Below are 27,824 nucleotides of genomic sequence, written 5' to 3'. Positions count from 1 at the left end.
ATTATGTCCATGTCTGGCTGTGATTTGTCTTTGGAAAATACGTATCCTTGAAACGAGACCCAAGCTTCTTGTTCGCTCTGAATTGTCCTTTGGTTTCTATGAAACTTGTTCTAGAATAGCGTTTTAATTGCATGTTATTCGGGTGCTTACCATTTGTCAGGAGAAAGTGGATGAAATATCCGTTCAAAATCAACAATCCAACCGAACAAGTTGGCACCTACCGTTTTGGATTATAACTCAACTAAAGCAAAGCGTGCGCTCTGATTATTTGATTCATCGTCTACTATTTGCTTATAGGTGTACGCTATGGCGTTTACCTAACCCTAACCCTAAGTTTTAGGGTTTTCTTTTGCCTTGAGGAGAGACTGAAAATGGAAAGGAAGCACGGATTTGCTCCAAAATAACCGTTCATTTGACTCAGTTTAAACCAGCATTTTCGGTTTTTTTCTGTTAAACAGTAAGTACCCTCGGAATTAGCGACTTCAAAATCAGTCCTCACAATGTAATGACTGATGTTGTTGCCGTTTCTTCCCATGTCAAGCCCATAAAATACATATGTAACGCCAGCGTGTAACCTTTCGAACTTGTCCCCCATATGATTTTCAGCATCTCAGAAGAACACGGTTAAAATATTTCGAATGTGGCAAATTTCAATGTTTTTTTTTCTCTGCACCCGACTCTTCAGATATTTGTTAGCGCTACTAACTTAGGGCTTTCTGATGAACTGTTAAAGGAGCTCTTGACGAGCGGGGTAGTGGTGGGGGTGCTGGTCTGCCGGGAAACGCGGTAAGTTTTTATGCACGACTTTTTCCCCCCTGTGTGGTATCTTATCCACCATTCAATGCAGGAATTTCTTGTGGGTTGCTTACTGTACATGAATTTTTTTTTCCGCCCGATTTCCCTACCCCTAGCTACCGCGACCCCCGATACTCATTACCAGAGCTCGCGCGCTTCGTGTGTGTCACGTTCGTCACGTGCCGTCATCGCGACTAACATGGCGGACATAGAGCCTATTTTTCCTGGGCGAAGGGAAGGCTGTTTCCATGCAAGCAGAGGTCTGAAATGATTATTTTGACTTTACCCCAAGCCTCGGTTACAATTCTCATGTTTGAGGGTGGAAAACAGTGATTATAAGTAAGCTGTCAGTTGATGTACGTATGTTGAATTTTTGCAGGTCCGTTTCGTTTCATTCTCCTTATGTTCACGTGCATGTTAACATTTGGATCGTACTTTTGTTTTGATATGCCAAGGTATGTCCCTCCATTATAATGCTACTAGAGTTAGGTATCTGAGGTTAAAATCGAGTATCGCATTCTTTTACTTGTTCTATAGTATTTTTAGAAAATAATTGAAGCTGGCAGGAAATAATAAATATTTCCTTTCCATTGCAGTGTCTTACAGGCGACTTTTACAGCGGTAAGTGTTTTGTATCTGGGAACACAAATTATTTACCTCCTTATTTCAGCACTGTCCAGTTAATGTTAAATTTGTGATAAAAACACTTCATGCTAGTTTCAAGTCATTTATTGTTTAATTTAAGTGCCTATGAAGTAAAAAATAATTGCTGCTTATTTGACAGGCTTTTCAAAGTAAAGAAGAATGGCATTTCCCTTTTTGGAATATCTTTTTTCGTTCTAGAGATATTTACGTTTTTGTATTATGCAAATGAGGAAAGTGATGATGTCATAGGTCGTTCCACTTGAACAGTAAAACACTGAATCAAGAATATCTTGGCACCACAAATGTGCATCACAAAAGAAACAGAATGACACCTTCTGTGTTGTTGCCATGGCAACACTTTTGGCTCCAGTCTCTTTCTGTGAAAAACCAAATATGCCAATTTGCAACCCTTCGAAAAGGGACAGAGGGTCTTGCTCGGAACACATGTGATTCCCATATTGTCTTAACTCTCCCCATTAGATTGTTGGGAGTGGATGATCCTTGTTTAAGATAAAATCTGGTAATGTTAGTTTTAATTAAAACAGGACCAGCGGCATAACTGTTGTCATGGTGACGGCACAATGGGTGTCATTTTGATTCTTTTCTGATTTACATTTCAGGTGCCAAGTTTAAAGAACACTGCTTTAATATTTCTAGAGATATTCTTGATTGAGTGTTGAACTGTTTTAGTGGAACCACCTATGACGTCATCACTTATAATACAAAAACGTGAATATCTCTAAAACGAAAAAAGATATTCCAAAAAGGAAAATGCCATCCTTCTTTACTTTGAAAAGCCTTTCAAATCAGCAGCAATTATTTTTTACTTCATAGGCACTTTAAGGAGTATTTTTAAGGCAGGGACAAAACTAAATAAGAATGGCTACTATTCATAATAAGTTTTAACCAGTTTATAACTTACGCATGACAGAAATTCAAAATGCTGTTTGTTTGCTAGACTGCTGACAATATCTGTTGCCTTGTGATTGGCTAAAAATTACAATTGGCAACACTACACTAATGTGGGTTCTTCAGGTACTCGTCAAATTCAAAACTCGTGTTCCAGAATCTATTACAGTAACTGTACAGTAATTTACCTTCAGTTAAGAGGGTGGCAAGGGGGGGGGGGGGGGTTACCAATCACGCATCAAGCCAAAGTTTTCTATTAAAACACGCATCATGGAGAATTTTTTTCACCAATCATGTGTCACATAAAAAGAAGTAAGTACATTGCCAATTTTACTTTCTCGACCCTAAAAGCGTCATTAAAAGGAGAACTCTGCTGATTCAACTACAGAAATGCGTCGACAAAAAATTTTCCAAACATTTTTCCTTGAAAATGACAGCTATTGCATTGGCCAAAACAAAAGTGGTGACCGGTACTGGAGAGCAGGAGAATCAGTCTGTATACAGGAGGCTCCTGGATATTCTGGGAGAGTTGGCACTATCTGTGAACAGGCTTCAGATTAAAATAGGGCGAGCAAAGCCTATGATCAAAACCTATGGTAGTCACTAATGAAGAAGTCTTGGGATGGTGACTACTGTAAGTTTTGTTAAGTCTTGGGATGTAGCTTTGCATATCCAATATTAATAGATTTGCTTCTTTTGTCTGTTTTTCTGTAGCCATTACATCCCAATAGCACAGGGAACTGTACAACTGTGGATGGTAAACCACCTGAGCTTGTGCATGTTAATGGAACTCACTGTACCAGTGGCCTGGACCTGAGTGAAACACAGTTTAATCTGCTTTATGCCATATATGCCTGGACGTGAGTAAAAAATAATTTTGTTGTGTGTATATTAGTACTTATGTTGTACAATGTATCATGCATTGTAAGACCTGAAAAGGCAACAGTGGTATGAAACAACATATTGTCAAACAAAAACAATGTTGATTTGATGTGCTCAAGGAGCATATGTTGTACTGAAAAGTGGTGATGATGGCATTCATCTGACTTCAAACTATTACCTGTTGATGTCAGGTACCCTGCTGGCAAAGTCGCAGAATCAGGAAAGGGGATTTTGTTAGTAGGGTGAACACCAGGCCTGTAGCCCTTGTGCTGTTAAAGACGTATAATGATAGCGATAGCGATTGCGATTGCGATTGCGACAGCGACAGCGACAGCGACAGCGACAGCGACAGCGATAGTGATAATACTTTATTCACTCAGTTTTCCCAGCAGTATTTATAAAGTGAAGCAAACACCAGCGGCAAAAATACAGGACCACGTTTTTCTATTACATTGAAGATCACATGCAAAGATTCAAGCCCGTTCACAAGAATTTTTACATTATTTCTCAAAAACGAAGAGCAACCCAGCAAAAAAATTACAGGGCAATGTTTTTCAGCTGAAATGAAGGCCACGTGCAAAAATTCAGCTAATTTGGAGCAAACAAAAAAGCAACCAAAATTGTCACTTATCCCCTTTTATGACTAGCTTCTTCAACTATTGTCATTGCTGCTTCTTTTTTTCAGAAATGCAATAGTTGTGGTACTTGCTGGGTTTCTAATTGACAAGTTAGGAAATCCAAGTTAGTATTAATTTTACCGTTAGAGCAATATTACTCTTTTTCTTTTGATGTATAGTGCAACCCTACCGCAGAACAACTGGCATTACGGACAAGAATTATGATGAAATTATTTGTGCATGCAGCAACCTCCCTCTCCCTTGTTCTTTGATTGCACTATATGTTTGGAACCCTCTTTTTCTCATTTATCTTGTGTGCAGTTGATCTTGTTGGTATATCCATGTTTTCCGGCATTCCTTTCCATTTTTTCAAGCCACCCATCCACATCATCCGATACTGAAAAAACTTTTAATTATTGTATCCCTTAAAATACTGTCCCCTTTATTTGTTTGTGTGTCCATTCAAATGATCTTGACATAGTCCGCGATAGTGAATTCCAGTCTACAAGAATTGTCTGAGCCAGGTTTTGTTTACTAAAGTTGCCTTACAGAGCAACAACATATCCTCCTCTTCCCAAGTATGGCATGACTGTTTAATATCCATTGTATCAACACCTGTCTTCTCATTTGTCAGGCTGTTGCAGGCTTTTCGTCTTGTCTTTCTTTTCAATATGCTGATAATGCTTTGAATTCATTTTTGTTCCCCACTATTAAGTTGGAGCTATGTTGTTTTCATCCATGTGTCTGGCTGGTACATCTGTGTTTGCTATCGGCTTGTACTTCAAGGGGACGTCAGCTATGTTCCCACTTTTCTTACTGGGAAGAATACTTTTTGGGTAAGTTACAGTAGTTGCAGAATACCTGTAAAACTGTGCATTGTGGTTATGAGACATGGATATGTCTGGACACTTGTTTATTGTTAATGATTGGTACGTGGGATTCTAAATTGACTGGTTTGGGTTTGAGCTCTGGGAAAGATCAATGTGTTGTGTTCTTGGGCAAGACACAGTTCTCTCACAATGCCTGTCAATGCCCAGGGAAAACGGTTTCCAGCTGATAATAATGACAGTAACCTGACATAATGCTGGGAGGGGGTAACCCAAATAACATGGAAAAAGGACTATTAGTATTAATTAATTTAAACAGAATTGGATGGTTACAAAAATAGTTAATAAACATTTCATGTCATCATACTCTTCCTGAATGCTTGTAACAAAAGAAACCATGCATGCCAGTAATAGAAGCTGGAGTTTAAAATTTATAGATGAAATGTTACAATGCATTTACCCAAAAATGTGATAAGGGAAATTGCAATCCAATTATTAGTAGCAACAAAATGTCATTCATTAATAATTTAAGTTGATGGTGTTTTTGTCCACAGATCTGGAAATGGCTCATTAACAAGTAAGAAACGTGCATCCATTCTTTTTAGTCAAAGTAGATACAAGAAAATGTAGTGTGTCATGAAAATGTATTAGTGTTTACAAATGTAACTTGCTTCATTGGGAGATGCATGTTAGTAGTACATGTATAATGCAATTTTTCATTTAAAATTATTTGTACATAAAACAGCTCTCTCCTCCTTGTTCTTTGTTTACAATTTGTATAGTCGGAACCCTCTTGATCTCATTTCTTGATCTGGTTGATACATCTGTGTTTTGTTACGACACCTCATTACTTTTTCTAAATCACGCCCTGGCCACCTTTGTCACCTTCACTACCCTGGCTACCCTTGCCACCCTTGTCACTCTCGCCACCTTTGCCACCCTTATCACTCTGGCCACCCTGGCCACCCTTGTCACCCTGGCCACCCTCGTCACCCTGGCTACCCTTGCCACCCTTGTCACTCTTGCCATCTTTGCTACCCTTATCATCCTGGCCACCCTTGCCACCCTCTCCACCCTTGCCATTCTGACCACCCATTAAACTGTTTTTTCTCCATAGTTGTCCAAAACAGAATTTCTGCTATGTGGTTTAAAGGAAAGGAGCTTGCATTTGCTTTTGGATGTATTCTGGCATTTTCAAGACTCGTAAGTTGATGATTATTATTTCATAGTTACTGCAAGCTTGCAATAGCCAGTTGCTGACTTTTAATGAAAGCCCTGTGTTGGTAGATGTTTCCACCAAGTGAAATATTAGCCATGTAGTTAATTTAATATTTTTTTCTTCTCATTCCATTTAGGGTAGTGTGTTAAACTTCTTTCTGACAGAGAGTTTTCATGAAAAGTATGGTCTTCAGTGGACCTTATGGGGAGGTAATGTATGGTGAGGACTGCTGGTTGACCCATGTCAACAGTATACTGTACAAAATTAATTTCATCACATTCATTGAATCGCATTGATGGCAAGTATCAGAGACGGTCGAGGCTCTCAGCGGCTCTCCAAAGGTTTGTTTTGGACTTAACTGGTGGAGCTATTTTTCACTCTTTTATGTCTATTCTCGCCTGATCCAGCATGTTCGGGCGGTGTCGGCTCATAGTGCTAGCAAAATTACTTAGTAGACTTGAGCAAGTTACAACTGTCTACACTCCAGCACTTTGCTGACTGGAGGTGAAGCTTTCCACTGTTTGTTCCACTTTCCATTTTTGTTATATATAGCATATAAACTGGTGAGTAAAAATTTAAAACCCTGTGTTCTGTTCATCCAGGGGCCATTCTGTGTGGGGTGGGTGTCCTGTGTGCAATTATAGCATCATCACTGGATGTTATTGGACTGAAGCAGTTGAACAAGGTATCCTATTTCAGAGATCTATAAGCTAGAATAATAATGTTGTAACTTAATTGTTCTGTAACAAAATTCTTAGTTTGATTAGCATATTTACTTGATTGAGTGCCATGCACTGTTTAAATTTTAGTGTTTTATGGGCAGCATTTGAAACATTGTAACATTTGTAAATGATGGTAAGCAAATGAACTGAATGGAACCCTCTACTGTATTATTAATTTTTTCATACTCTTAAAGTTCATGTCCCAAGTTTCAAGTCACAGAAAACAGATGTTGAAACTATAGTACGTAGTCTGGATAAGTCAATTGCATTGTGGCAGGGAATTTTTACTCAACTTCTATACAGAGCCATTGAAAATTCAGAAATCTTCCAGTTAGAAATTTAGAAAGTTAGAAGTCAGAAATTTTCTATTTCTCTGAAACATTTTTTAAAATGTGCTCCAGTTTCTCCATTTGTAACTGAGTAAAATTTGTTTATTTTCTTACAGAAAATAGAGATGGAAATTGGATCAAAAAGAGTGGTAAACAATTTTTGAGTTTGAGGGATGAGTTTATAATGTGGCTCACATTTTGTCTTAAAACTCCTTTGTCATAATTTTTACTATCCTTTGACTTATGTCTGGTTTGCAATACAAACAAGACATAATATCGTGCTGCCTTCATTTGTAATAAAATCTGCCCATCTAATTACTACAAAATGTTAGATTTCTTGTTGTTGTCATGTCATTGTGTCAGGGCTTCCCTACATATCTTAGAATCAAACCGAAGAAAATTCCGATGCACACTCAGGAAAACACTTTGCATGTTTCAGAGACTGACAGACATCAGGTACTTCAGGTCTTCGTTCTGGCTTCTAGCATTCTGTCTCATGTTCTTTTACAACGGAGTCTTCCCATTTATTTCTGATGCCAGGTAAACATGATTTTTTCAAGACTACTGACATATTTATTATACTTTAGACTGTATTTACAGTTTATGCATGTAGATAAAATTGAGCTCCTGTTTTCCACTTAAGTTAGAGATTTGAAGGGAGTTTAGTGACCAACAAACAAGTGAAATTTAGTCTGGACCAGCAAGGCAACTATGTGCACCCTGGGAAGAGCTGGTCTTAATGGGGTGTCAAAAAAGCAATTGTGTTAGCTATACTGCTGTTTGGATCAGCTTGGAATGGGTGCAAAAATAATCATCCATCTATAAGCACCCGCATCATTGTGCATATTAATTTTGATTATAAAAATGTCTAATTGGCCAAACTGATGTTAATTTGACTGTAAAACAGTTGAAAGAGACTTGGTCACATGCCACTCTTATGCCTTCATGGTCTTCTTTTTTTTATTGTCACAAATTTATTACTGAATATTTTGTTTTCAGCAAATTCATTTATGTGAATTACAATGCAACATTTGACTTTACCAAGAAAGAGTCTGCCTACATTGCTGGCAGTGTGTACATGGTGTCCATGTTATTTGGTCCTGTCATGGGCTTGGTTGTGGTAAGTCACACTGAACATATGTATTACAGTACAACTTGAACCGGGTCACTTAGGAAAGAGTTTACCAATCACAAGGCTTGACACTAACTTTTTACGTAGATTTCAAATTTTGCTTTCCATCTCAAAATTTTACTTTCCAAAATGGAGTGCAGTACTGTATCTCGATATATGGCAGATCAGTAAATGCTAGAATGGTGTAAACTTGGCCTTTTGAAGAGGGGAAATCATTGTCAGATGGTTATTTTTATCATTTGATTATTTTTTTTTATATATATATACATGTTTTTCCCATACGCCTTAACCGTAAAAGCTACTTTCCAGGATAGCTCAAAATTTACCTCCCAGATCGGTTAAGAATTTTGGTTCATTTTCGGTTTTTTACTTTCCAAGATGTAAATTTACTTTCCAGTGGAAAGCAGGTAAGTGTTAGTGCCAAGCCCTGAATCAGAATGTTGCTTGAGAGCAAAGGATGGCGATCTTCTTCTCAAAAATAAACCATTATTATTGAAGAATAAAGAATTGAAAGCCCAACAAAAGTGTGCAAGTTGTGGAGCTCACAGGAAACTTTGCCATTTGTTGCTGAGTTTTTTAGATCCTAAATTTAGTACTCCTTTTAATGGTTATGGTTTAGCTGTCGCAAAACAAAAATTCACATTAATTTTTTTGGACTGAAATTTATTGTTGTGATAATTGCCATCAAGGACTGAATCTGTAGGGTGTATACACAGAGGAGTTGATAGTAGCTCTCTTGTTTTAACCCCCTAACCCCACCCACAAAGTTGTTCGTTCCGCAACACGCGTTGTTCGTAAACTCGCTCATGCGCCAAAGCAAAAAGCCAGATAGCAGCACTTGAGGGCAGAACTTGAACACTAGAGCCTGCTCGATGGCTAAGTTGATCACGTATTCATGTCAAACTAATCTTTACTTCATTTCACATAAAAAAGAGTTACGTTTTGATATGTTAGTTTTCTGCTAGGTGGCTCGGTTCAAGAAGTTGCACTGTAATCAGTTTTAACATAATTATGGAGAATTTGTTTTGTAAGCTTTTAAGACATAGTAGGGTTTTGTTCACTTGATTTGTGCAATGTTTGAATGCTCAATTAACTTGTGAAATAAATAAGAAACACATTTTTGATATCAGGAATTGCTACTAATATCTAGTGTGTATTATTTATCAACAGGATAATTTTGGCAGGCGAGGGATTCTGATATTTCTTTGTGCATTCTTAACAATCCCTGTGTACGGATTTTTGGCATTTGCACCAAGTGTTCATCCTCTAATACCTACCATCTGGCTTGGTTTCACTTACTCTATAGCTGCTGTAAGTGAAAGGGCTCACTAGAGCCAAAGCATTTCTTAATACATAAAACAAACCAACTCAGCACTTAAGTTTGGGCAAGGTGCTCCATAAGCTTTAACAAAAATTGCCAGATATAGCGTGTGCCATGTCAGCTAGTTCTATCATAGCAATCGTGTGTCAGTAGCATCAAGAAAGACCCAACCCACCCTACCCATGGGTCTCTTCTTTTTAGCGGTACGTTATCAATAAATATATTTTTGTTTGCACAGCCAGTCTCTCCCTTGTGTCTGTCATAGTGTGTGATGGTATATAAATGCTTTTCTTGAGCACTGTATTTTGTACAGGAATTCGTTCGGGCAGATCTTTCTTTTCTTTTCTCTGTCTTGAACCTGATGAGATGTAATATGATAATTGCAGATTATTCCAAGTTCTTCATTTCAGTTAACATTTGAACTGAGGGACAATATTATCTAAATCATACTTATCTCTTTTTTTTTTTGCTTGTAGGCATCTCTTTGGCCTTCTTTCCCACTTATTGTAGAACATGCAACTGTTGGTAAGTCTGGCCTATCTGGCTTCATGCAGTTCTTTCTCCTATCAACAAAATATAGTGCACTGTATTTAACTTCAGAAAGACGCTTATGATCTCCACCTTTTTTAAGTCTATTGGAAGCTGGGGGAGATGTGTTGGCCTAACGGTTAGTGCATTGGTCAGGGTTTGGGCCTAGGATGGGATCATTATGTTGTATTCTTGGGCAGACACTTCTCTCTCACAGTGCTTCTCTCCACCCAGGTCAGGTGTATAAATGGGTAGCAGCGCATAACATGACAAACTGCTGGGGGTCCTTCTTGCAATGGCGTAGCAGCCTATGCAGGCATGCTTAATACACCTAGCACTACATGTAAAATCATGGTTGCCACAGCCAGAACGTTTCAAAATTCCCTGACTTTTCCCTGATAAAAATACAATTTCGCTGACCAAATAAATACAAAGTATCAGTTATAAAAGCAGCTTCTAGCCTTGTTTTACAGCCGTCCTTTCCTTTCTTTCATTAAGACTGATAAGTTTTCAACAAATTTTCGTTCTTCATTACGTCAAAATATTGTGGAGATCACAGAGGCCCCAAATGTTTCTACCAGCCTTCATTGGTGTTAAATTATTTCAATCTTGCCCTACTTTTCTTCAAAATTGACTCAAAATAAAAATTCCCTGACTTTTCTCTTACCTTGAAGAATTATTTTTTTCCCTGACCATTTCCTGACTTGTGGCAACCCTGAAAATAATGATAATGAAACACAGCTGCAGAAATGTTAACTTTATTTGAAGATACTCTTTTGCAAACTGTGTGTTTTATTCTCCTGAAGGAACTGCTCTGGGATTAACCACGTCTATTCAGATGATTGGTATGGGAATAGCCAACATCATTGTAGGAAAAATGCTCGATCTTATAACGTAAGTCAATTCGCTTGGCCTTTCACTTTACAATGAAGGTGGCATTGCCTAGTGGTTAGGGCGCTGGATTTGTAATCCAGAGGTCCCGAGTTCAAATCCTTTTCCCTGCCACTGGTGGTTAGGGTGCTTAATTTGTACTCCGGAGGTCTCAAGTTCAAGTCCTTTTCCCTGCCACTGGTGGTTAGGGTGCTGGATTTGTAATCCGGAGGTCCCGAGTTCAAATCCTTTTCCCTGCCACTGGTGGTTAGGGTGCTGGATTTGTAACCCGGAGGTCCCGAGTTCAAATCCTTTTCCCTGCCACTGGTGGTTAGGGTGCTGGACTTGTAATCCAGAGGTCCCGAGTTCAAATCCTTTTCCCTGCCACTGGTGGTTAGGGTGCTGGATTTGTAATCCGGAGGTCCCGAGTTCAAATCCTTTTCCCTGCCACTGGTGGTTAGGGTGCTGGATTTGTAATCCGGAGGTCCCGAGTTCAAATCCTTTTCCCTGCCACTGGTGGTTAGGGTGCTGGATTTGTAATCCGGAGGTCCCGAGTTCAAATCCTTTTCCCTGCCACTGGTGGTTAGGGTGCTGGATTTGTAATCCAGAGGTCCCGAGTTCAAATCCTTTTCCCTGCCACTGGTGGTTAGGGTGCTGGATTTGTAATCCAGAGGTCCCGAGTTCAAATCCTTTTCCCTGCCACTGGTGGTTAGGGTGCTGGATTTGTAATCCGGAGGTCCCGAGTTCAAATCCTTTTCCCTGCCACTGGTGGTTAGGGTGCTGGATTTGTAATCCGGAGGTCCCGAGTTCAAATCGTTTCCCTGCCACTGGTGGTTAGGGTGCTGGATTTGTAATCCAGAGGTCCCGAATTCAAATCTTTTCCCTGCCACTGGTGGTTAGGGTGCTGGATTTGTAATCCGGAGGTCCCGAGTTCAAATCTTTTCCCTGCCACTGGTGGTTAGGGTGCTGGATTTGTAATCCGGAGGTCCCGAGTTCAAATCGTTTCCCTGCCACTGGTCGTTAGGGTGCTGGATTTGTAATCCGAAGGTCCCGAATTCAAATCTTTTCCCTGCCACTGGTGGTTAGAGTGCTGGATTTGTAATCCGGAGGTCCCGAGTTCAAATCTTTTCCCTGCCACTGGTGGTTAGGGTGCTGGATTTGTAATCCGGAGGTCCCGAGTTCAAATCCTTTTCCCTGCCACTGGTGGTTAGGGTGCTGGATTTGTAATCTGGAGGTCCCGAGTTCAAATCCTTTTCCCTGCCACTGGTGGTTAGGGTGCTGGATTTGTAATCCGGAGGTCCTGAGTTCAAATCTTTTCCCTGCCACTGGTGGTTAGAGTGCTGGATTTGTAATCCGGAGGTCCTGAGTTCAAATCCTTTTCCCTGCCACTGGTGGTTAGGGTGCTGGATTTGTAATCCGGAGGTCCCGAGTTCAAATCTTTTCCCTGCCACTGGTGGTTAGGGTGCTGGATTTGTAATCCGGAGGTCCTGAGTTCAAATCTTTTCCCTGCCACTGGTGGTTAGAGTGCTGGATTTGTAATCCGGAGGTCCTGAGTTCAAATCCTTTTCCCTGCCACTGGTGGTTAGGGTGCTGGATTTGTAATCCGGAGGTCCTGAGTTCAAATCTTTTCCCTGCCACTGGTGGTTAGGGTGCTGGATTTGTAATCCGGAGGTCCCGAGTTCAAATCCTTTTCCCTGCCACTGGTGGTTAGGGTGCTGGATTTGTAATCCGGAGGTCCTGAGTTCAAATCTTTTCCCTGCCACTGGTGGTTAGAGTGCTGGATTTGTAATCCGGAGGTCCTGAGTTCAAATCTTTTCCCTGCCACTGGTGGTTAGAGTGCTGGATTTGTAATCCGGAGGTCCTGAGTTCAAATCCTTTTCCCTGCCACTGGTGGTTAGGGTGCTGGATTTGTAATCCGGAGGTCCTGAGTTCAAATCTTTTCCCTGCCACTGGTGGTTAGAGTGCTGGATTTGTAATCCGGAGGTCCTGAGTTCAAATCCTTTTCCCTGCCACTGGTGGTTAGGGTGCTGGATTTGTAATCCGGAGGTCCTGAGTTCAAATCTTTTCCCTGCCACTGGTGGTTAGGGTGCTGGATTTGTAATCCGGAGGTCCCGAGTTCAAATCCTTTTCCCTGCCACTGGTGGTTAGGGTGCTGGATTTGTAATCCGGAGGTCTGGAGTTCAAATCCTTTTCCCTGCCACTGGTGGTTAGGGTGCTGGATTTGTAATCCGGAGGTCCCGAGTTCAAATCCTTTTCCCTGCCACTGGTGGTTAGGGTGCTGGATTTGTAATCCGGAGGTCCCGAGTTCAAATCCTTTTCCCTGCCACTGGTGGTTAGGGTGCTGGATTTGTAATCCAGAGGTCCCGAGTTCAAATCGTTTCCCTGCCACTGGTGGTTAGGGTGCTGGATTTGTAATCTGGAGGTCCTGAGTTCAAATCCTTTTCCCTGCCACTGGTGGTTAGGGTGCTGGATTTGTAATCCGGAGGTCCTGAGTTCAAATCTTTTCCCTGCCACTGGTGGTTAGAGTGCTGGATTTGTAATCCCGGAGGTCCTGAGTTCAAATCTTTTCCCTGCCACTGGTGGTTATAGTGCTGGATTTGTAATCCGGAGGTCCTGAGTTCAAATCTTTTCCCTGCCACTGGTGGTTAGGATGCTGGATTTGTAATCCGCAGGTCCTGAGTTCAAATCCTTTTCCCTGCCACTGGTGGTTAGGGTGCTGGATTTGTAATCCGGAGGTCCTGAGTTCAAATCTTTTCCCTGCCACTGGTGGTTAGGGTGCTGGATTTGTAATCCGGAGGTCCTGAGTTCAACTCCTTTATGCCACTAGATGGATTTGTGTTTGGTGGTCCCAAATTCAACTCCACCACACTTTGTAAATAGCCAACTGGTCAGCCTCCCGCCACTTAGGATTTTTAACAAGTTTCTGTTTAATTTACTGTATTTGTTTGTTTGTTTCAGTGTCCACAATTAGCACAGCAGTGCTAAACACTTGGACACTTAAAGAAAGTGATTTTTTTTTTACCTTGATTACATGATCGAACTAAAAACTGAGGCGTAAAGATAATTTTTTTCATCTGTTTCTTTCCAGTTCCACAGAAAAGTGGAAGTATGTTATGATTTTTCTCTTGGCAAATACTCTGGCCTGCGTAACCTTCGCTGTTTTGGTAAACATTAATGACAAAAGAAAGGTAATAAAGAAGTCTTTTCACGTATTCAGTCCTATCAGTTGTGCAGGTCATGGAAAAAAACATGAGCTGGTCACCGCCCCATAACGTACGAACCAATATTTTGCATTTTGTCATTCTGAAAGACTGACTGAATGTTTTCAGAACTTTATGTTAAAACGTACAGTTGTTGTAGAGTTCACATATGTCTTTCAGGCTAGCGTGAAAGGATTATGTTGACATGACCTTGTAAAGTATTTTTCTTCTATCTCCATCCTTTGGGTATTAAAAGTAGCTTGGAAAATTTAATACCTAATTGAGTTTCTTAGAATGTACTGCACATACACTTTGGCTGTCCTGAGGTAATTCCCAGCCAAACATTGCTCCTGAAGTTTACGGTAGTGTGGCGGTTACTTTTGTAGCATGTGTAGCGTCACTTTTAACGTGTCAGGAGATGGGTAAATTGTGTATCACGGAGTGCATTGTCTTACCTAAGAAAAGAAAAACAGAAGACTACACTCAGCATCAGGATGTACTTCCATTCACCAACCAGTGTAAAATATATGAAATTCAAGTATTGTTTTTGTTCCTAGGGTGGCGTTCTCAATCGATCACCAAGAAAAAAGGACGATGCATTACTGGAGGGTCCAGTCAATACTTACGGATCTATCTCGACAAAAGGATACACTAATAAGGATGCACTTCTTTACGATTCATCAACATCCATCAATTAATTCAATAATGAAACCTACTGGGCCATAAGCAGTCATCTTCTGTAGTATTTTCTGAAGCTTATTCGTTTCTACTTGCAGTAAATATTAAATTGTGTATAAACGTGTTGCTGCAATTTAATGTTTTTTCAGATACAATAAGTGTGACCATTGAAAGCTGTTGAGCTGTACTTAATTTTGCTTTCTATCTATTTTTTTAGAAGAATTCTACTAGTATACTAATGCAAATGCTGCGATCTGATTGGCCGAGCCATTGTACACTTTCAGCCATTAGTGTGCAGTAGCTTGATGTGGTCAAAAAATGGCGACGTCGCATCATTTCTCCGAAGTTTTGAAGGAACATTTAAAAACAAATGGATAATCAAATTCCTGAGAAGACTGAAAGAAGGATATTCACATTTTCTTGAATGTAATATCCCAAAATTGTGGGGGGAAAACTGATGAGCGGAGGCACACAGCCGCAAATTTCAAATTAAAATTTCGTCCGCGCGACTTTTCTAAAGCGTGAAGTTCAAAACGAAGACGGGGAAAAAATGGAAACCGTTGTTTGGAGCAAATTTCAGTGAGAATTCTTTTAACACAATTAGATCATTCGCTCTCAATCTCTATGAGGTGATAGTTGATTCAGCCCTCGGCCTCAGCAACTATCACCTCATGGAAACTGACAGCAAATCTAATTGTTAAGTACAATTTTATCCAAGAAATTTGCCAAATTTGTCTTAAACCCCTCTGACTTAAAAAAGGATTAAGGGTTCTTCCAGCAGTGATGTTTAAATATTTTTTGGTAACGTCTTGGGTGTTTTTTTTTTCTTATATTAATTCCATGAGATGAAGTTAATAAGAGTAAAACTGCAATTAAAGGTCATCTTGTCCTACATAAGAGCTAACCATGAGCTAAACATGCTTTTAACAGGTTCTAGAATTGTACTTTGCTTGAATAACTTGCATGGAAAATAATTGCTGATGATAATTAAGTAGCGTTTTGTAAAAAAATAATTATTTACCTGAGAATGTGTGGCGTTAACAGGCAGGACTTTTTGTGCATATTGCATGGTTGACTCAATTCGGAGAGCCACAAGGGTTCTAGGCTGTAATATCACTTAAGAAGGGAGAAATTTATGATGAAAGTGTGTGTTAGAATTTAGGAGTAATTTGTTACTCATAGTATTATGGTAACATTTTATTGTGAGATTGACAAATTATAAGGTGTCTAAACAAAGATATCTCTAGTAAAAGAAAGAAAACAAATTAAAATAATAATTAAAAGGTTACAGATTGTAATATTATTTACTTATTGAGAAATTTATCAATATTTGTAACTAACAAATAAAAAGATCTTGCTTCATTTAAATGCAACAAAAACAAATTTCAAAACTGAGCAGTGCTCGCATTCGTAACAAGCCGTCCGTAATTTGGTTTTGACAGAGAAAACCACTTCAAATGAGTATCTCAGTATTTATTCCAAGAAACGTTTCAACGAGTAAACAGCGCCACTTGATTGAGATCTATCTTGCATTCCCACCTGAAAAAAATTGCGTATGCCTAAGACTTAGATTCTTCGGCTGATTATCGAATTCTAAATTCTTTTGAAACCCAACCACAAAGTTCTGGGCTTACCACAGTAAACGCAGTATCGGAAAATGTCGGAATAAAACCAATGCAAGAAAACCTGCTCCTGTTTATAGCAAAACAAAGATTGCCGTTCTAAAATCGAGGTGAAATCTTCAAACACATGGTTCATCTTTACAAGAGGCAGTTTGATTGGTTGTTCATTGCAGCCCCAATCCGATTGGTGTAACATACATCCCTCACTCATCCAATGACCCACCCATAACAAGGTCCAACACAGGAAGTCTCACGGACTTCCCTTCACTCTGCGTATGCTCAGAGTCAAGTCTAACAAATCTGCCCCCCTCCCCCCTCCCAGCTCGTACGCCTATGGCCACCACCATGTTAAAACTGTATAAGGCCTTTGTTCTGCCGCATTTTCAATATTGCTCTGCAGTATGGGACTTCGCTTTTGTAGCTCTAGGGATAGCGACAAACTTGAGACATTGTAATATAAAAGTTTTCATGTCAATAGCAGTATAAACGCCATTTCTTACTTCCTTTGCCAGTCTGATACAATTTTCGATACTGTAGGTAGATCAAAACTATATGTTCACAATAAGTCGTTTGCGAAAAATACCGCATAGCTATAATTAAGACCAAACGGACGGTTCTTTATCATAGCTGGCAGATGAAAGAAACAGAAGAAAAACAACAGGCAACTAACAGGCTAGACCTGGAATTAGCGTCATGCTTCATGGAAAGCCTGTTAAATCCGAGAGTAAGGGGTTCTGTTACTCTACAACCTGGGCTCAAACAGGACATTAATAATTTTGAACGAGTATGTTGCAGAAATTTATAACAAGTAAAGCATTTGTTTTCTGAAAACATGGGATGTTACTACATGCCTCCGGGACCACCCCCCTGGATCCGCCACGGAGACTGATAATGAGCTAGTAAGTGGTAGACAACTTTTTCTTTTTTAAATTGTTTAACTCTAAATATCTGCGATTAAATATTGCCTAAGATCATTGACAACTTTTTTAAAATAGGAAATCGACGACGTCACCATCCCGGTGAAGCCCTGATTTTTTTCGGGCTTCTTCTTTCCAATTGCTTAAATTGGAAAATTTACTGCGATGATCATCCTTCACTTTCATCTACAACCGCAGTTCAAATATGAATTACTTCATATATACTTCACATCATTTCACTCCTCACGGGAAGATATGAACTCAATTAATTGACCTCACTCCCAATGTGTGGCTTCATAGCTCAGTTGGTAGAGCATCGCACCGGTATCGCGGAGGTCACGGGTTCGTATCCCGGTGAAGCCCTGATTTTTTTCGGGCTTCTTCTTTCCAATTGCTTAAATTGGAAAATTTACTGCGATGATCATCCTTCACTTTCATCTACAACCGCAGTTCAAATATGAATTACTTCATATATACTTCACATCAAAAATGAAGTAAGTGAGTAAGTAAGTTGTAAGTAGAGCCTTTATTTAGGGATTTAAGCTTTGCAGCTTATGGGGTCGTGTAAAAATAGATGAGTGAAAAGATAGTTACATAGGCAATAATTATAAAATAAGGCTTAAAACCTACCTAACTGTACGAAGGTAAAATAACTATCTACAATGTGAGGTCCTATCTAATTGATATTCATATTAACGTACAATAGCTGACAATATATAGAGGTTTAACAAAGAACTGTGAAATACAAAATATGTTACTCGTTAAACAAAGAGTTTCGCAAGTATGGAGTTCGTCTGCGCGCGTATTCAAATTCGTCAATCTTGTGGCAAAAACTGATTAAAGGGTATCGTTAATCTTACGTTTAAGATAGTCAACTGCCTTCTAACAGCATTGGCAGATTGGTTTGAACTCTAAAAAAGCTCGAAGAAAAACGTTCGTCTCACCGTCTCGCAAAGACTCTCATTTACCGTTCACGGATCCCCATTCACTACCCTTATTATATATTGTTGCTGTATCTTCAATCGATCTATTAGAATGGGCTCGCACGTTTTCGGGATTTGAGGAAAAATGAAATTCTGGCAAGTAAGGATCTAAAAATGGGAAGATTTATGGTGAAAAAGTCAGTGGTTACCGTTCTACTTTCAGTTTAACAAATGTGTCACTTCATTTTACATCATGACATTCTGATTAGCTTGACCTAATATTTTAAATAGATGCATTCCTCATGGCTGACAAACTCTACCTCAATTAAGTCTTGACTACCACGTCAAAAAATGCACTAATGTAATGGTTACTAACGGTACAAATGTGTACAAGGAAAACTACAAAACACGGCCGAATGAGATCCCAAACGAGCCTAATCGGACCCTTAATTGGGTCGACTAGCAGCTCTCGTAAGGTCTCACATAAATGGCTTGATACCCTTTAAGAATACAATAGAACGAACAACAGAAACAATGCCCCAAACAATAACTGATTGCTTAGGAGACCCACTACCGGGCTGCTACTTATACTAATTAGATTTCTAGCGAGTCTCCGCTGACCCGAACCGACCTCATCATCACTTTCCCGCGTGTCTCAGTTTTGACGGGTGGTTTTTGCAGCTGCAAGTTTTCAACATTTTATCGGCTGTTTTCTTCTGCGTTGTGTTTTCCAAGCTCTCCAGTGTTGCCAATAGTACAATTCTGGAAGATTGGGCAAATACAATCATAACTACAGCATATTTTAAGAAATTACGTATTACTAAACACTAGCACAGAGGAATGATCCCGGCTGCGAATGGAGTCGATGTTGATTGTTTGGAGGGCGATGAAAAGGAAAGCAGAGTTTACAAAGTTGTCCTGACAGGAGGTTTGTTCAATTAACTAGCTTAGGTTAAGATTCAGTGAGAAGAAAATAAATTACAAGGTTTTAGAAGCTTCTATTTCCTCGTCTCGTAATAATTTGAGGCTCGGTCGAAGGTCATGTTTTTAAAAGTAAAGACCTCAATTTAGAGTTGTTCATTGTTATTCGAAGCCAATGCGCTTGTTTGTGTGCTTTATTATGCACCCCAAGGCAGTCTTCTAAACACCAAAGTCTGTTCAGAATGTTTATCTTTTAACAGCTTTTTTGAAGCTTTGTTGCGATAGTGCACAGTGCTTACGTACACTGCTATTCGAATAAATATTCATGTTCAATTTTTGAGCAAATTATGCACCTGCCTTTATAATTGCCCTGTTTTCGCATCGTTATGTCTCTCTCCAGTGATGAGGAATCTCGAGGGTTAAGGACCCCTGGTTGGCATTTTCTTTCACAACCTATGCCCATTAATCCTCAATCTTCAATATCCCCTAACCAGGGACAAAGAGTTGTCTTGCAAAGTTTTGTTGGTCTTGTGGTATTTAGTTGTCAAGTAGATGGTTAAATAGAATAAAGCCTAGTTCAAACAAACAACATGGCAACATAAGAAGGAAGTTATGTGGTTATGTTAGCAGTCTGAACATCCTGACAAATGATATGATAGCAACATGACATCATGAACAAAATGACACAGGGAAAAAAAACTGATCTTCCCTGGTGTCTTAATGTTAATGTTCACATAACTGACATAAGTGATTACCGGTATGTCATCATGTCACTAGTGTCGAACAGGCCTTTCATAGATATTGTGGCTCCATTAGGAGTTTTCAGGAAACGAAAAAAACAACAACAACAACAACAGAACACAGTAAAATACTGGGGGGGGAGGGGGGAAGAAATGAGGATATGGGACATTTGGATCAGATAAAACAGGAAGTCAAGTAGGAAAACTGTTAATTTTTGGAATTCGAATTAATGGGCTACAGGATATTTTGGCCACCAATGAAGAGGAATCAGGATACTCAGATTAACCCCCCCCCCCCCCCCCTGCCTTTAATGGGATCTCCACCTTGTCACAAGTGATGTACCATTAAATTCTCAGAAGTAGCACAAGATGAATATAAGACAGTCAGTAAGAAGAATTAACATTGTGACCTTGGGAATAAATAGTTTATGTACCTCCTATTTTTAAAGGTCCCTGTGCAGGGAAGACAACAGTGCAAGCAATGATGTCAACTTTCTTTGAAAATCTTGGTTGGAAGGTAAATATTGTCTTGTTAATAAAGTTAACGAGGATGGTTTTGTGACTTTGTGTAACTGCTTACAGTTTTCATGTTTAAGATGACCATCATTAGGGTTATCCTTGTTCTGTACTAGGGAAAAACTTTTCTTTTTTTATTCAAGTCAAATCAGTATTTCTGAGACTCCATATGTTTAATGGATCACCCACGGTGCTGAAATATTTCACCTCTTTACAAACCAGGGAAGAAATGGTTTATTTGTCATTACAGGTTTACAGAGTACCTGAAGCAGCCACAGTATTACTGAGGTAATGTTCAGTTTCCAGAACTATTTTTCATTACAGTCAGTGGAACTGGCCTCTACTAATAGCCATTCTTCCTAGTACTAATGCCAGCTCTGTGTTTGGCCAAGAATTATTGTCTTCCCATCAGTGTACAGATCCACACATATAACTGTTATTGAAACCATGCTACATCTCCCATCTTTCTAAAGCAGTCAGTAACTTCTGGGGTGGGGCCAGAATGGCCATTGTAATGCTTCTGTTTTCAAAATGTCAGTGATTAAAGGTATGCCGTTTATGTTTTATCTTGGCAGTGGTGGTGTGAAGTTCACAGATCTTGATGACCAAGAAGGTGTGGTGTAAACTTTTAAGCCTTATATTTTGAAGGTTGCCTAACATTGAAAAGATAATTTTTCTCTTGCTTGTTTTCTATTTCCAGTTTACACATTTCAGGAAAATCTTATAAGGACCTTGCTGCAGTTAGAGCAGACTTTTTTTGACTTAGCTGCAACATCTAAGAGGGACACAATAGTGATAAGTGACAGAGGGGCTATGGATCCATCATCATGTAAGTCATATGAACTACCACCTTTATTACCTTCAGTTCTAAAGTTCTGAGATTATTATAAGACAGTCATAAAAAAGAATCATTTTTTGATTTATTTTTGAATAAATTTTCAGACATGAGTGCAGCTCAGTGGGAAGAACTTCTTAAAAATAACAAGTGGAACAATGTGTCATTACGAGATGCACGCTATGATCAAGTGATTCATCTGGTAAGTGAAAAGAGTTTCATTGATCAGTTTGCCTTCATGTAATCTGAGCCTGAGAAGGTCACTACTCCTCAGGAAAAAAATTCTAGTTTGCAGTAGATGAGATTCTCTGAAATTCACACCCCCCTGCTGCTCCACTTAAGAAAATACATAATTCTGAATTTAAAATTTGAACTTGACTGTGGCTGTAGTAAACTTACATCAGTCTTAGCTTCATGATGTCTACTTAGAACTACTTTTTCATATGGGGACATCTGACGTCGAATTAAAACATTCCTTTGTGGTAATGACATATTGTAATTACATCTGTTATTATGGCATAGTTTCTGATCAGTCTTGAATTTTCATGGACAGGTAATACGAAGTCCATAAGACTGCTCAGTCAGATCAGTCACACCTTGTTAGAGGTGCATTCTGGAATGATTCTTTCTCAAGCACACTACTCGACTTCCATCCATTTTGAGAGGTCCAGTCAAGATGACAGCCGGACTCCTAAATGACTTAAAATTGAGCAAAAGGATATTAATGACCACACAACATTCTTTTCACTGGCAAACCTGACTAATGCAGGAAAACAAATTATAACCATAGGTATCAGCTGCCCTAGGAGCGGAAGAGTTTTACACAACAGCAAACAACATAGCACGGAAAGAACCAATAGAACTGGCTATAGAGCTAGACATAAAAGCACAGCAGGTCAGAGTTTCACACATTAAATGAAGTTATTTTCAGATCTTTCGAATTTTGGATAATTAATTATTCATTTGAACTAACATTAAAGGGGTGCAAGGAAAAAGACCCTAAGAGACATCTGATAGACTGCAAGATTCTCCTTGCAAATTGCTTTTCACTTCTACAAATAAAAGAGGAGAAGCTTACATGAGATCAAAATTCACTCGGGACTCTTTTCCACACATGCCTTCATTTGATAGGTATTTAACCACAAATTGGCTCAAGTCAATATATGTAAGATACCGTATCTCACATTATATATCTATAATATCACTTTCAGTGACAAGTGATGTTTAGCTCTTGCTTATGTAGCTTTATAAATTAAAGCTGAGGGTATAAAACAATGCAAGTTTTTTTCAATTCAACACCTGTTGACTCAAGTGTCTCATGCCCAGCACTAAAGCTGAACAAGCCCTCAGTACACATCAGCTCCTTTGATCTTTTTTATCCATACTAACTTAACTATGCAGTTAAACAACAAATGAGGTCTTATCTGAGCTGACTTGTTTTTTCTTGGCAGGCATGGGTAGGACACCCTTATGTAGAGGTGATTGACAACTCTACAGACTTTAATAACAAAGTGCGACGTGCGATTGATGTAAGAATGCAAACAAAATTCATAGCTATTAACGTCATAATAATCACTTCTGATCAGTATTTACTACATGTTTGCTATGGATTTAATCTTTTCAAATCCATCATGCTGCAATAGCCAGATAAGATTCAGGTGGCTGCAGGCGAGATGAGAAATTCCAGCCACTCCCACTACCAAACAGATTTGCTGTTCTTGCACACTCACACTGAGAAAAAATAAAGTTTCTCATACTTTTGTTTGTTCAGGCTGTTTGTAACAAAATGGGTCTTTACACTGGCGATCGACTATCACCAGAGAGTATCAAGCGCAAGTTCCTAATTTCTTGTCTTCCAGATATAAAGGTAAATATTTCCTTGCTTATTATGTACAGTGTAGTGTAGTGTCGTCAAAATTTCAAGAGGTTACCGTCTGTGGCCACATTTTACCCACGTTTTACAATTTTGATACATTTTTACTATTTTCCTTGAAAGAATTTAATTGTTAAATAATCAAGACCTCATTCTCCGTGTGACTTGAATTTTGTAGAAGCCAAAATCATTATTTTGTGCACTTTTTAATTTCTCTGTAGTTGTTTCCTACCTTTCAAGACTTTGATGTGGTGCATGATTACCTCGCAACTTCAAACCCCAAAAAACAAGCACGTCTGAGAAGGAGAGGACAAAATGGCAAGTTGGGTTTTTATTCTTAATGAATTATTTCAGTCCTTTTTCCTGTCAGAGGGAAACACGGCAACCTTAGGACTAGTGTACCGGATCCCAGATATAGATTTGTGGGGTTCAAGGTTAGTGTTTTGTTCACCAAGGGTACAAGGTTAGTATGTTAAAAAATGTTGAAGAAAGGGTATAATCACCTGCAATGGACAAATAAAAGTTTGAAAGGGGAATATACTTCCTGCACTTCATGTTCCAGAAACTGGAGTTGAAAAACAGCCTGTCAAGGAACCATTAAACCATCCAGAGTCTTCTTTGAACAATAACTGTTTTTCAGGAACCTAATGCAGTAGATTTGTAGATGTGATGAAAGCTGTGATAACAGTGTTTCTACTTCTTTTAGGTCGCTATACCTATATGCATACTTTACGAGAAGAAACCAAGGTCAATGGCCAAGTTGTGGAAGTCAGAACTAATTTGTTGGAGAAAGACTATGAGGTACAAATAGATAAATATTCCTTATCTAAATATTTCTTATCTTCTTTATTTTGATATTTCTCCACTTCTATGTAATGTTTATTTTTAAAGCATGAGTTGAATTTCTCTTTAGATGTTGTACTCGACCCAGCTAGATCACAATCGTCAATCTGTGTACAAGACCAGAAGATGCTTTTTGTGGAAAAATCACTACTTCCAACTTGACATCTACAATGAACCTTGTCATCCAAGGTATGTTAGTTTTATTAGACTGGACAGGTCATATAAATTTAGTTAAACAGTGGTCAAGTTTGACATTCTCTAGCTAATAATGCGATGATTGGACTGCAAAATGTATGTAAAATTACCTGATGGTTGTGGGAGATGTGTGGACCAAATGGTTACCAAACAGACCATTTTTTAGTTGCCTTTTACGTCTGTGTCAAAACAAGTCTTCATGCAAAACCATTCATATAAAAAGGTGTTCTGCCTGTAGGTTTATTTTCATGCAAATCAAACTCATTTCCATATGAAAGGTTTTGCACGAGGACTCATTTTAAACAGAGGCTCAAGGTAACTCAGAAATGGCCTATTCTTATATTTTATCAAAATGCACTGAACCCTAGCTATAGGTCACATGATCTAATAGTTTAATTCTCTCAACAGTTTCTATAAGAAATGTGTGGAGCTAAGTAAAGAGAAGTTGTTTGTCGAGGATGGAGTTGTACTAATGATTGTCTGATATGTATCCCTTAGGTGTAAAGGTCTCTTAATTCTTGAAACCTACACCACAAAATTTGGAGATGACCTGGAGAGGCCTGATTTCCTGGACATTGCAAAAGAAGTTACAGGAGATCCATTGTACTCTATGTTTCACTTATCACTTAAAGAATAATGGGTGTCTATGCACTAGCAGTGGTTAACTAACCCAATGCGTGGTCATTTTAATGTATATTTTGGGAGTGACAGGTACCTATCATACTGTAAAATTCTGATAAGGTCTGTGCTTTTGTTTAAAGACTTTCTTGGTGGGTTAATTTTAAAGTGGGCGAATTATTTGGGGGACAAGGCTTTTTATTGGAAGAAGTTCTCCATCTCAAAAAATAGGTTGAAATCTGAGACTGACACATCTGAGACTTCTCTACAATCATGAGATGAAATCAAATGCTGTTATGATGTAAGATACAAAACAGCCTCAACTGTAATGGGATGTAAGGTAATTGGAAGAAATTTTATTTGATTTATCTTAGCTTTTGATTTAACTTAACTTAACAGAAGCTTCTTTTGCAATGGGCTAATGTTCAGCATGGCTTTCTATTGGAATTTTACAGTGTGCCTTGGTCTCTCTCTTCTTCTCGCCCCCTGGAGCAAGAGAGAGGGTACGAGAAAGAGAGACTCCAGGATAGAGGTTGTGTGGCTGTTAAAAGTAATGTGTGAACTGTGTTATACTACGTAAATGTGTAAATCATCCTGGAGTGAAATAGTGTTAAACTACACTAAGACATCCCTCTAGTTATTTCAGTAAGCAATCAGTCTTAAAATTTTGCTGATAAAGAAAATCCCTCCCAGCTGCTATCCATTCTTATTTTGTTACAGCCGGAACATTACAAGTTGCATAACAGTAGTGAAATGCTTTGCGGACAATGCCAGATTTATTATAGGTACTTAAGTCTTCTTCTACTGGTGATTTTTAAACTTGCTTTACCCTTGTTTGTTTATAAAATGTGGCCCTCAGTCGAGTGAAATCCGGACTTAATTCATTGCCTTAATCATATTAATATCATGAATTACTTGTTTTAAATTTAGTTCAATGGAGTGCCAGTAATATTTGGCAAAATATTATTTATGAAGACAAAAATTTAAACTCTTTTCACAGAATTTAAAATTTACTTGTAATTAGTCTTTTTTTATATTTGTACATTTTCACTTCTATAAAATTGTACAAATTCAGCAATAATTTATTAGTTTCTGACTGATGTATCACTAGTTGTAAAAAATCATACAGTCAGACTTTTACCAAACAGAACAGTTAAGTTGAACATATTTTCTGAAACAATCTTTTGCAAAAGTACATTAAGGAGGATAATATTGATTTGCAAGGAATCTTGGTCAGATGCTGCAATTATAGTGATTTCCTGGAGTTATTAGCTAGGCCATTGTAAAACCATAAAATGTATCATTTTTCCTTGTCAAAACTATTATGTAATGTTCTGGTGGAAGAATATTGTTAGAACTGATTTTTAAATGAAACAAATTCTTTTTACATGTAAGTGGTGGTAACAGTCCCTGACCTTACAACCATAATGTTATTATTATCTAGTGCAGACTGCTAAGCTCCTGAAGGTGATATATAAAATTCCTTGTAGCAGGATCTCCCAACTGTACACACTTGTCCAAAACAAAATTTTTACCTGTAGTTAAAATGTTTACCAAGTACGGGATGGACCAGGAGACACTGTAAGGAGATGGTAGGAGGCAAAGTGGCAGCAGCGACAACAAAAATTTAGAAGAATAAAAATTATTGAATAAAAAGGCCAATCTGCCAGTGTCCTGCTCCACACCTGAACTTTTCAAATGATTTATCTCAAACAAATTCATTGTTTAATAACAGAAATCAAGAAACAGAGTTTTAAGAAAAGAGGGAGAAAACAACATTTTTGAACGGAATATTCCTTCTAAATAATGACAGGCCCCAAAGACAGAAATGAAGGTTTTATTTCTTAAAGAAGGATGGAGAATCGTCTGTTATCTTTAAAATTAATGCAAGAATCAAACAATACTCATGGGGGACTCCCATATCAAAGGGTTGGGAATGGTTGTTATCGCACACAAGGGTAAACTTTGCAGATTTGGGTATCAGTTAGGGGCTCCAGGGAGGACAGCAGATAATTAAATAATTAATTAATTAATTAAAGCTGTTGGGGTATATTTTAGACTTGCAAAGAAACAGTCACCCTGTTGCTGGACTGGACTGATCAAGCACAACTTTTTTTAGAATACAGTCAAAGCTGTCATAAGCAACCACCTCAGACAATTCGAAAAAGTGGTTGTAATTAGAGCTGGTTGCTTTCAAGAATGAGCTAATAGAGGGTGGTCACTTACAAGAGGTTCAGAAACTCCTTAATAATTCATGTCGTGACATTTGATATAGACAAGGCTAAACTGCACTGTACATGGTCTTTATCAACGAACCATTAGCACAGTGTTCAGTTTCATTAATGTGTTGATTTATGTGTAAAAGGACGAGTGGCTGCTTACAAGAGCAGAAAACACAACCCTACATTTAGTTTTAAAAAGTGCAAAGAATTGCAGAAATTAGAATAAAAAGAACTGTTGAGCCCCTACATTATGCAAGAGAAATTTGAAAACAGCATTCAACTCTGAAAACTCATCAAATCTTTTCCATCCACACTACGCCGGAGAAATTGAAAACTTAACAATCACCGGTCACTTTGTATTTGTGTTTAAGGAAAACTGGGACAGGAAAATCACAGAACTATCGCGACATCGTTTTCAAAAAAGCTTGGTTTGTTCACACTAAAACAAAGCCTGCATTTTCAATTCTTCTGGTTTGATGAACTTTTTCAAAAAAGCTCCATTTTTGTGAAAAATTGGTGTGGATGGCAGGCCCATCCATAGAAATAAAGCTCTGTTTTAAATTTCTCTGGCGTAGAGTTGAGGAACACTCTGTCCGAGTGTGGATAACATACTCATCTACTCCTTGGAAAGATCATTTAATCAAACCCTTCAAACAGTTCACAAATGCCTCAAATATTAACATCAAAAATATTCCAGTACAGGTATTTTTAACACTCTTCTCAACAACTAGTAATGCCAGGAAACACTTGCACATTTGAAATATTACATGCTCCACTATTAAAATACTGTGATCACCTCAACCAGCAAGTGTTTGTTGGCAGTCAGGAACTAACAAAGAATATTAACACCATGTGGAGTAGACTAGAAATCAAACAGTTTTATGTGTTAAAGTATACTGTGCCAAAGGTTTTAAAATTCTGCCAT

General features: G+C 38.6%; 2 protein-coding genes across 2 annotated transcripts; both read left to right on the top strand.

Moving 5' to 3' along the window:
* Nucleotides 1-11: 11 nt before the first annotated feature.
* Nucleotides 12-15,962, top strand: LOC110059990 (lysosomal dipeptide transporter MFSD1-like). The gene is made up of 18 exons (XM_020766709.2): nt 12-1,055; nt 1,175-1,250; nt 1,392-1,416; nt 3,064-3,209; nt 3,917-3,972; nt 4,564-4,684; nt 5,230-5,252; nt 5,793-5,878; nt 6,031-6,103; nt 6,497-6,579; nt 7,062-7,094; nt 7,385-7,485; nt 7,945-8,065; nt 9,248-9,388; nt 9,875-9,923; nt 10,733-10,820; nt 13,885-13,984; nt 14,554-15,962. Exons 1-18 carry the CDS (start codon nt 797-799, stop codon nt 14,692-14,694), a joined length of 1,722 nt encoding a protein of 573 aa, XP_020622368.2. The 5' UTR covers nt 12-796; the 3' UTR covers nt 14,695-15,962.
* Nucleotides 15,963-18,754: 2,792 nt separating this feature from the next.
* LOC110060013 (TRPL translocation defect protein 14-like) lies at nt 18,755-27,700 on the top strand. Its single transcript, XM_020766738.2, has 13 exons — nt 18,755-19,064; nt 20,247-20,314; nt 20,564-20,601; nt 20,889-20,926; nt 21,014-21,142; nt 21,256-21,350; nt 21,939-22,043; nt 22,600-22,677; nt 22,920-23,015; nt 23,243-23,339; nt 23,728-23,822; nt 23,935-24,053; nt 24,558-27,700. Exons 1-13 carry the CDS (start codon nt 18,977-18,979, stop codon nt 24,694-24,696), a joined length of 1,185 nt encoding a protein of 394 aa, XP_020622397.2. The 5' UTR covers nt 18,755-18,976; the 3' UTR covers nt 24,697-27,700.
* Nucleotides 27,701-27,824: the final 124 nt, after the last annotated feature.

Source organism: Orbicella faveolata, unplaced genomic scaffold, assembly GCF_042242905.1.
Source record: "Orbicella faveolata isolate gen_17 unplaced genomic scaffold, um_ofav_v1 contig_47, whole genome shotgun sequence".
Taxonomy (NCBI): domain Eukaryota; kingdom Metazoa; phylum Cnidaria; class Anthozoa; order Scleractinia; family Merulinidae; genus Orbicella; species Orbicella faveolata.
This window is presented reverse-complemented; position numbering and strand designations above follow the sequence as displayed.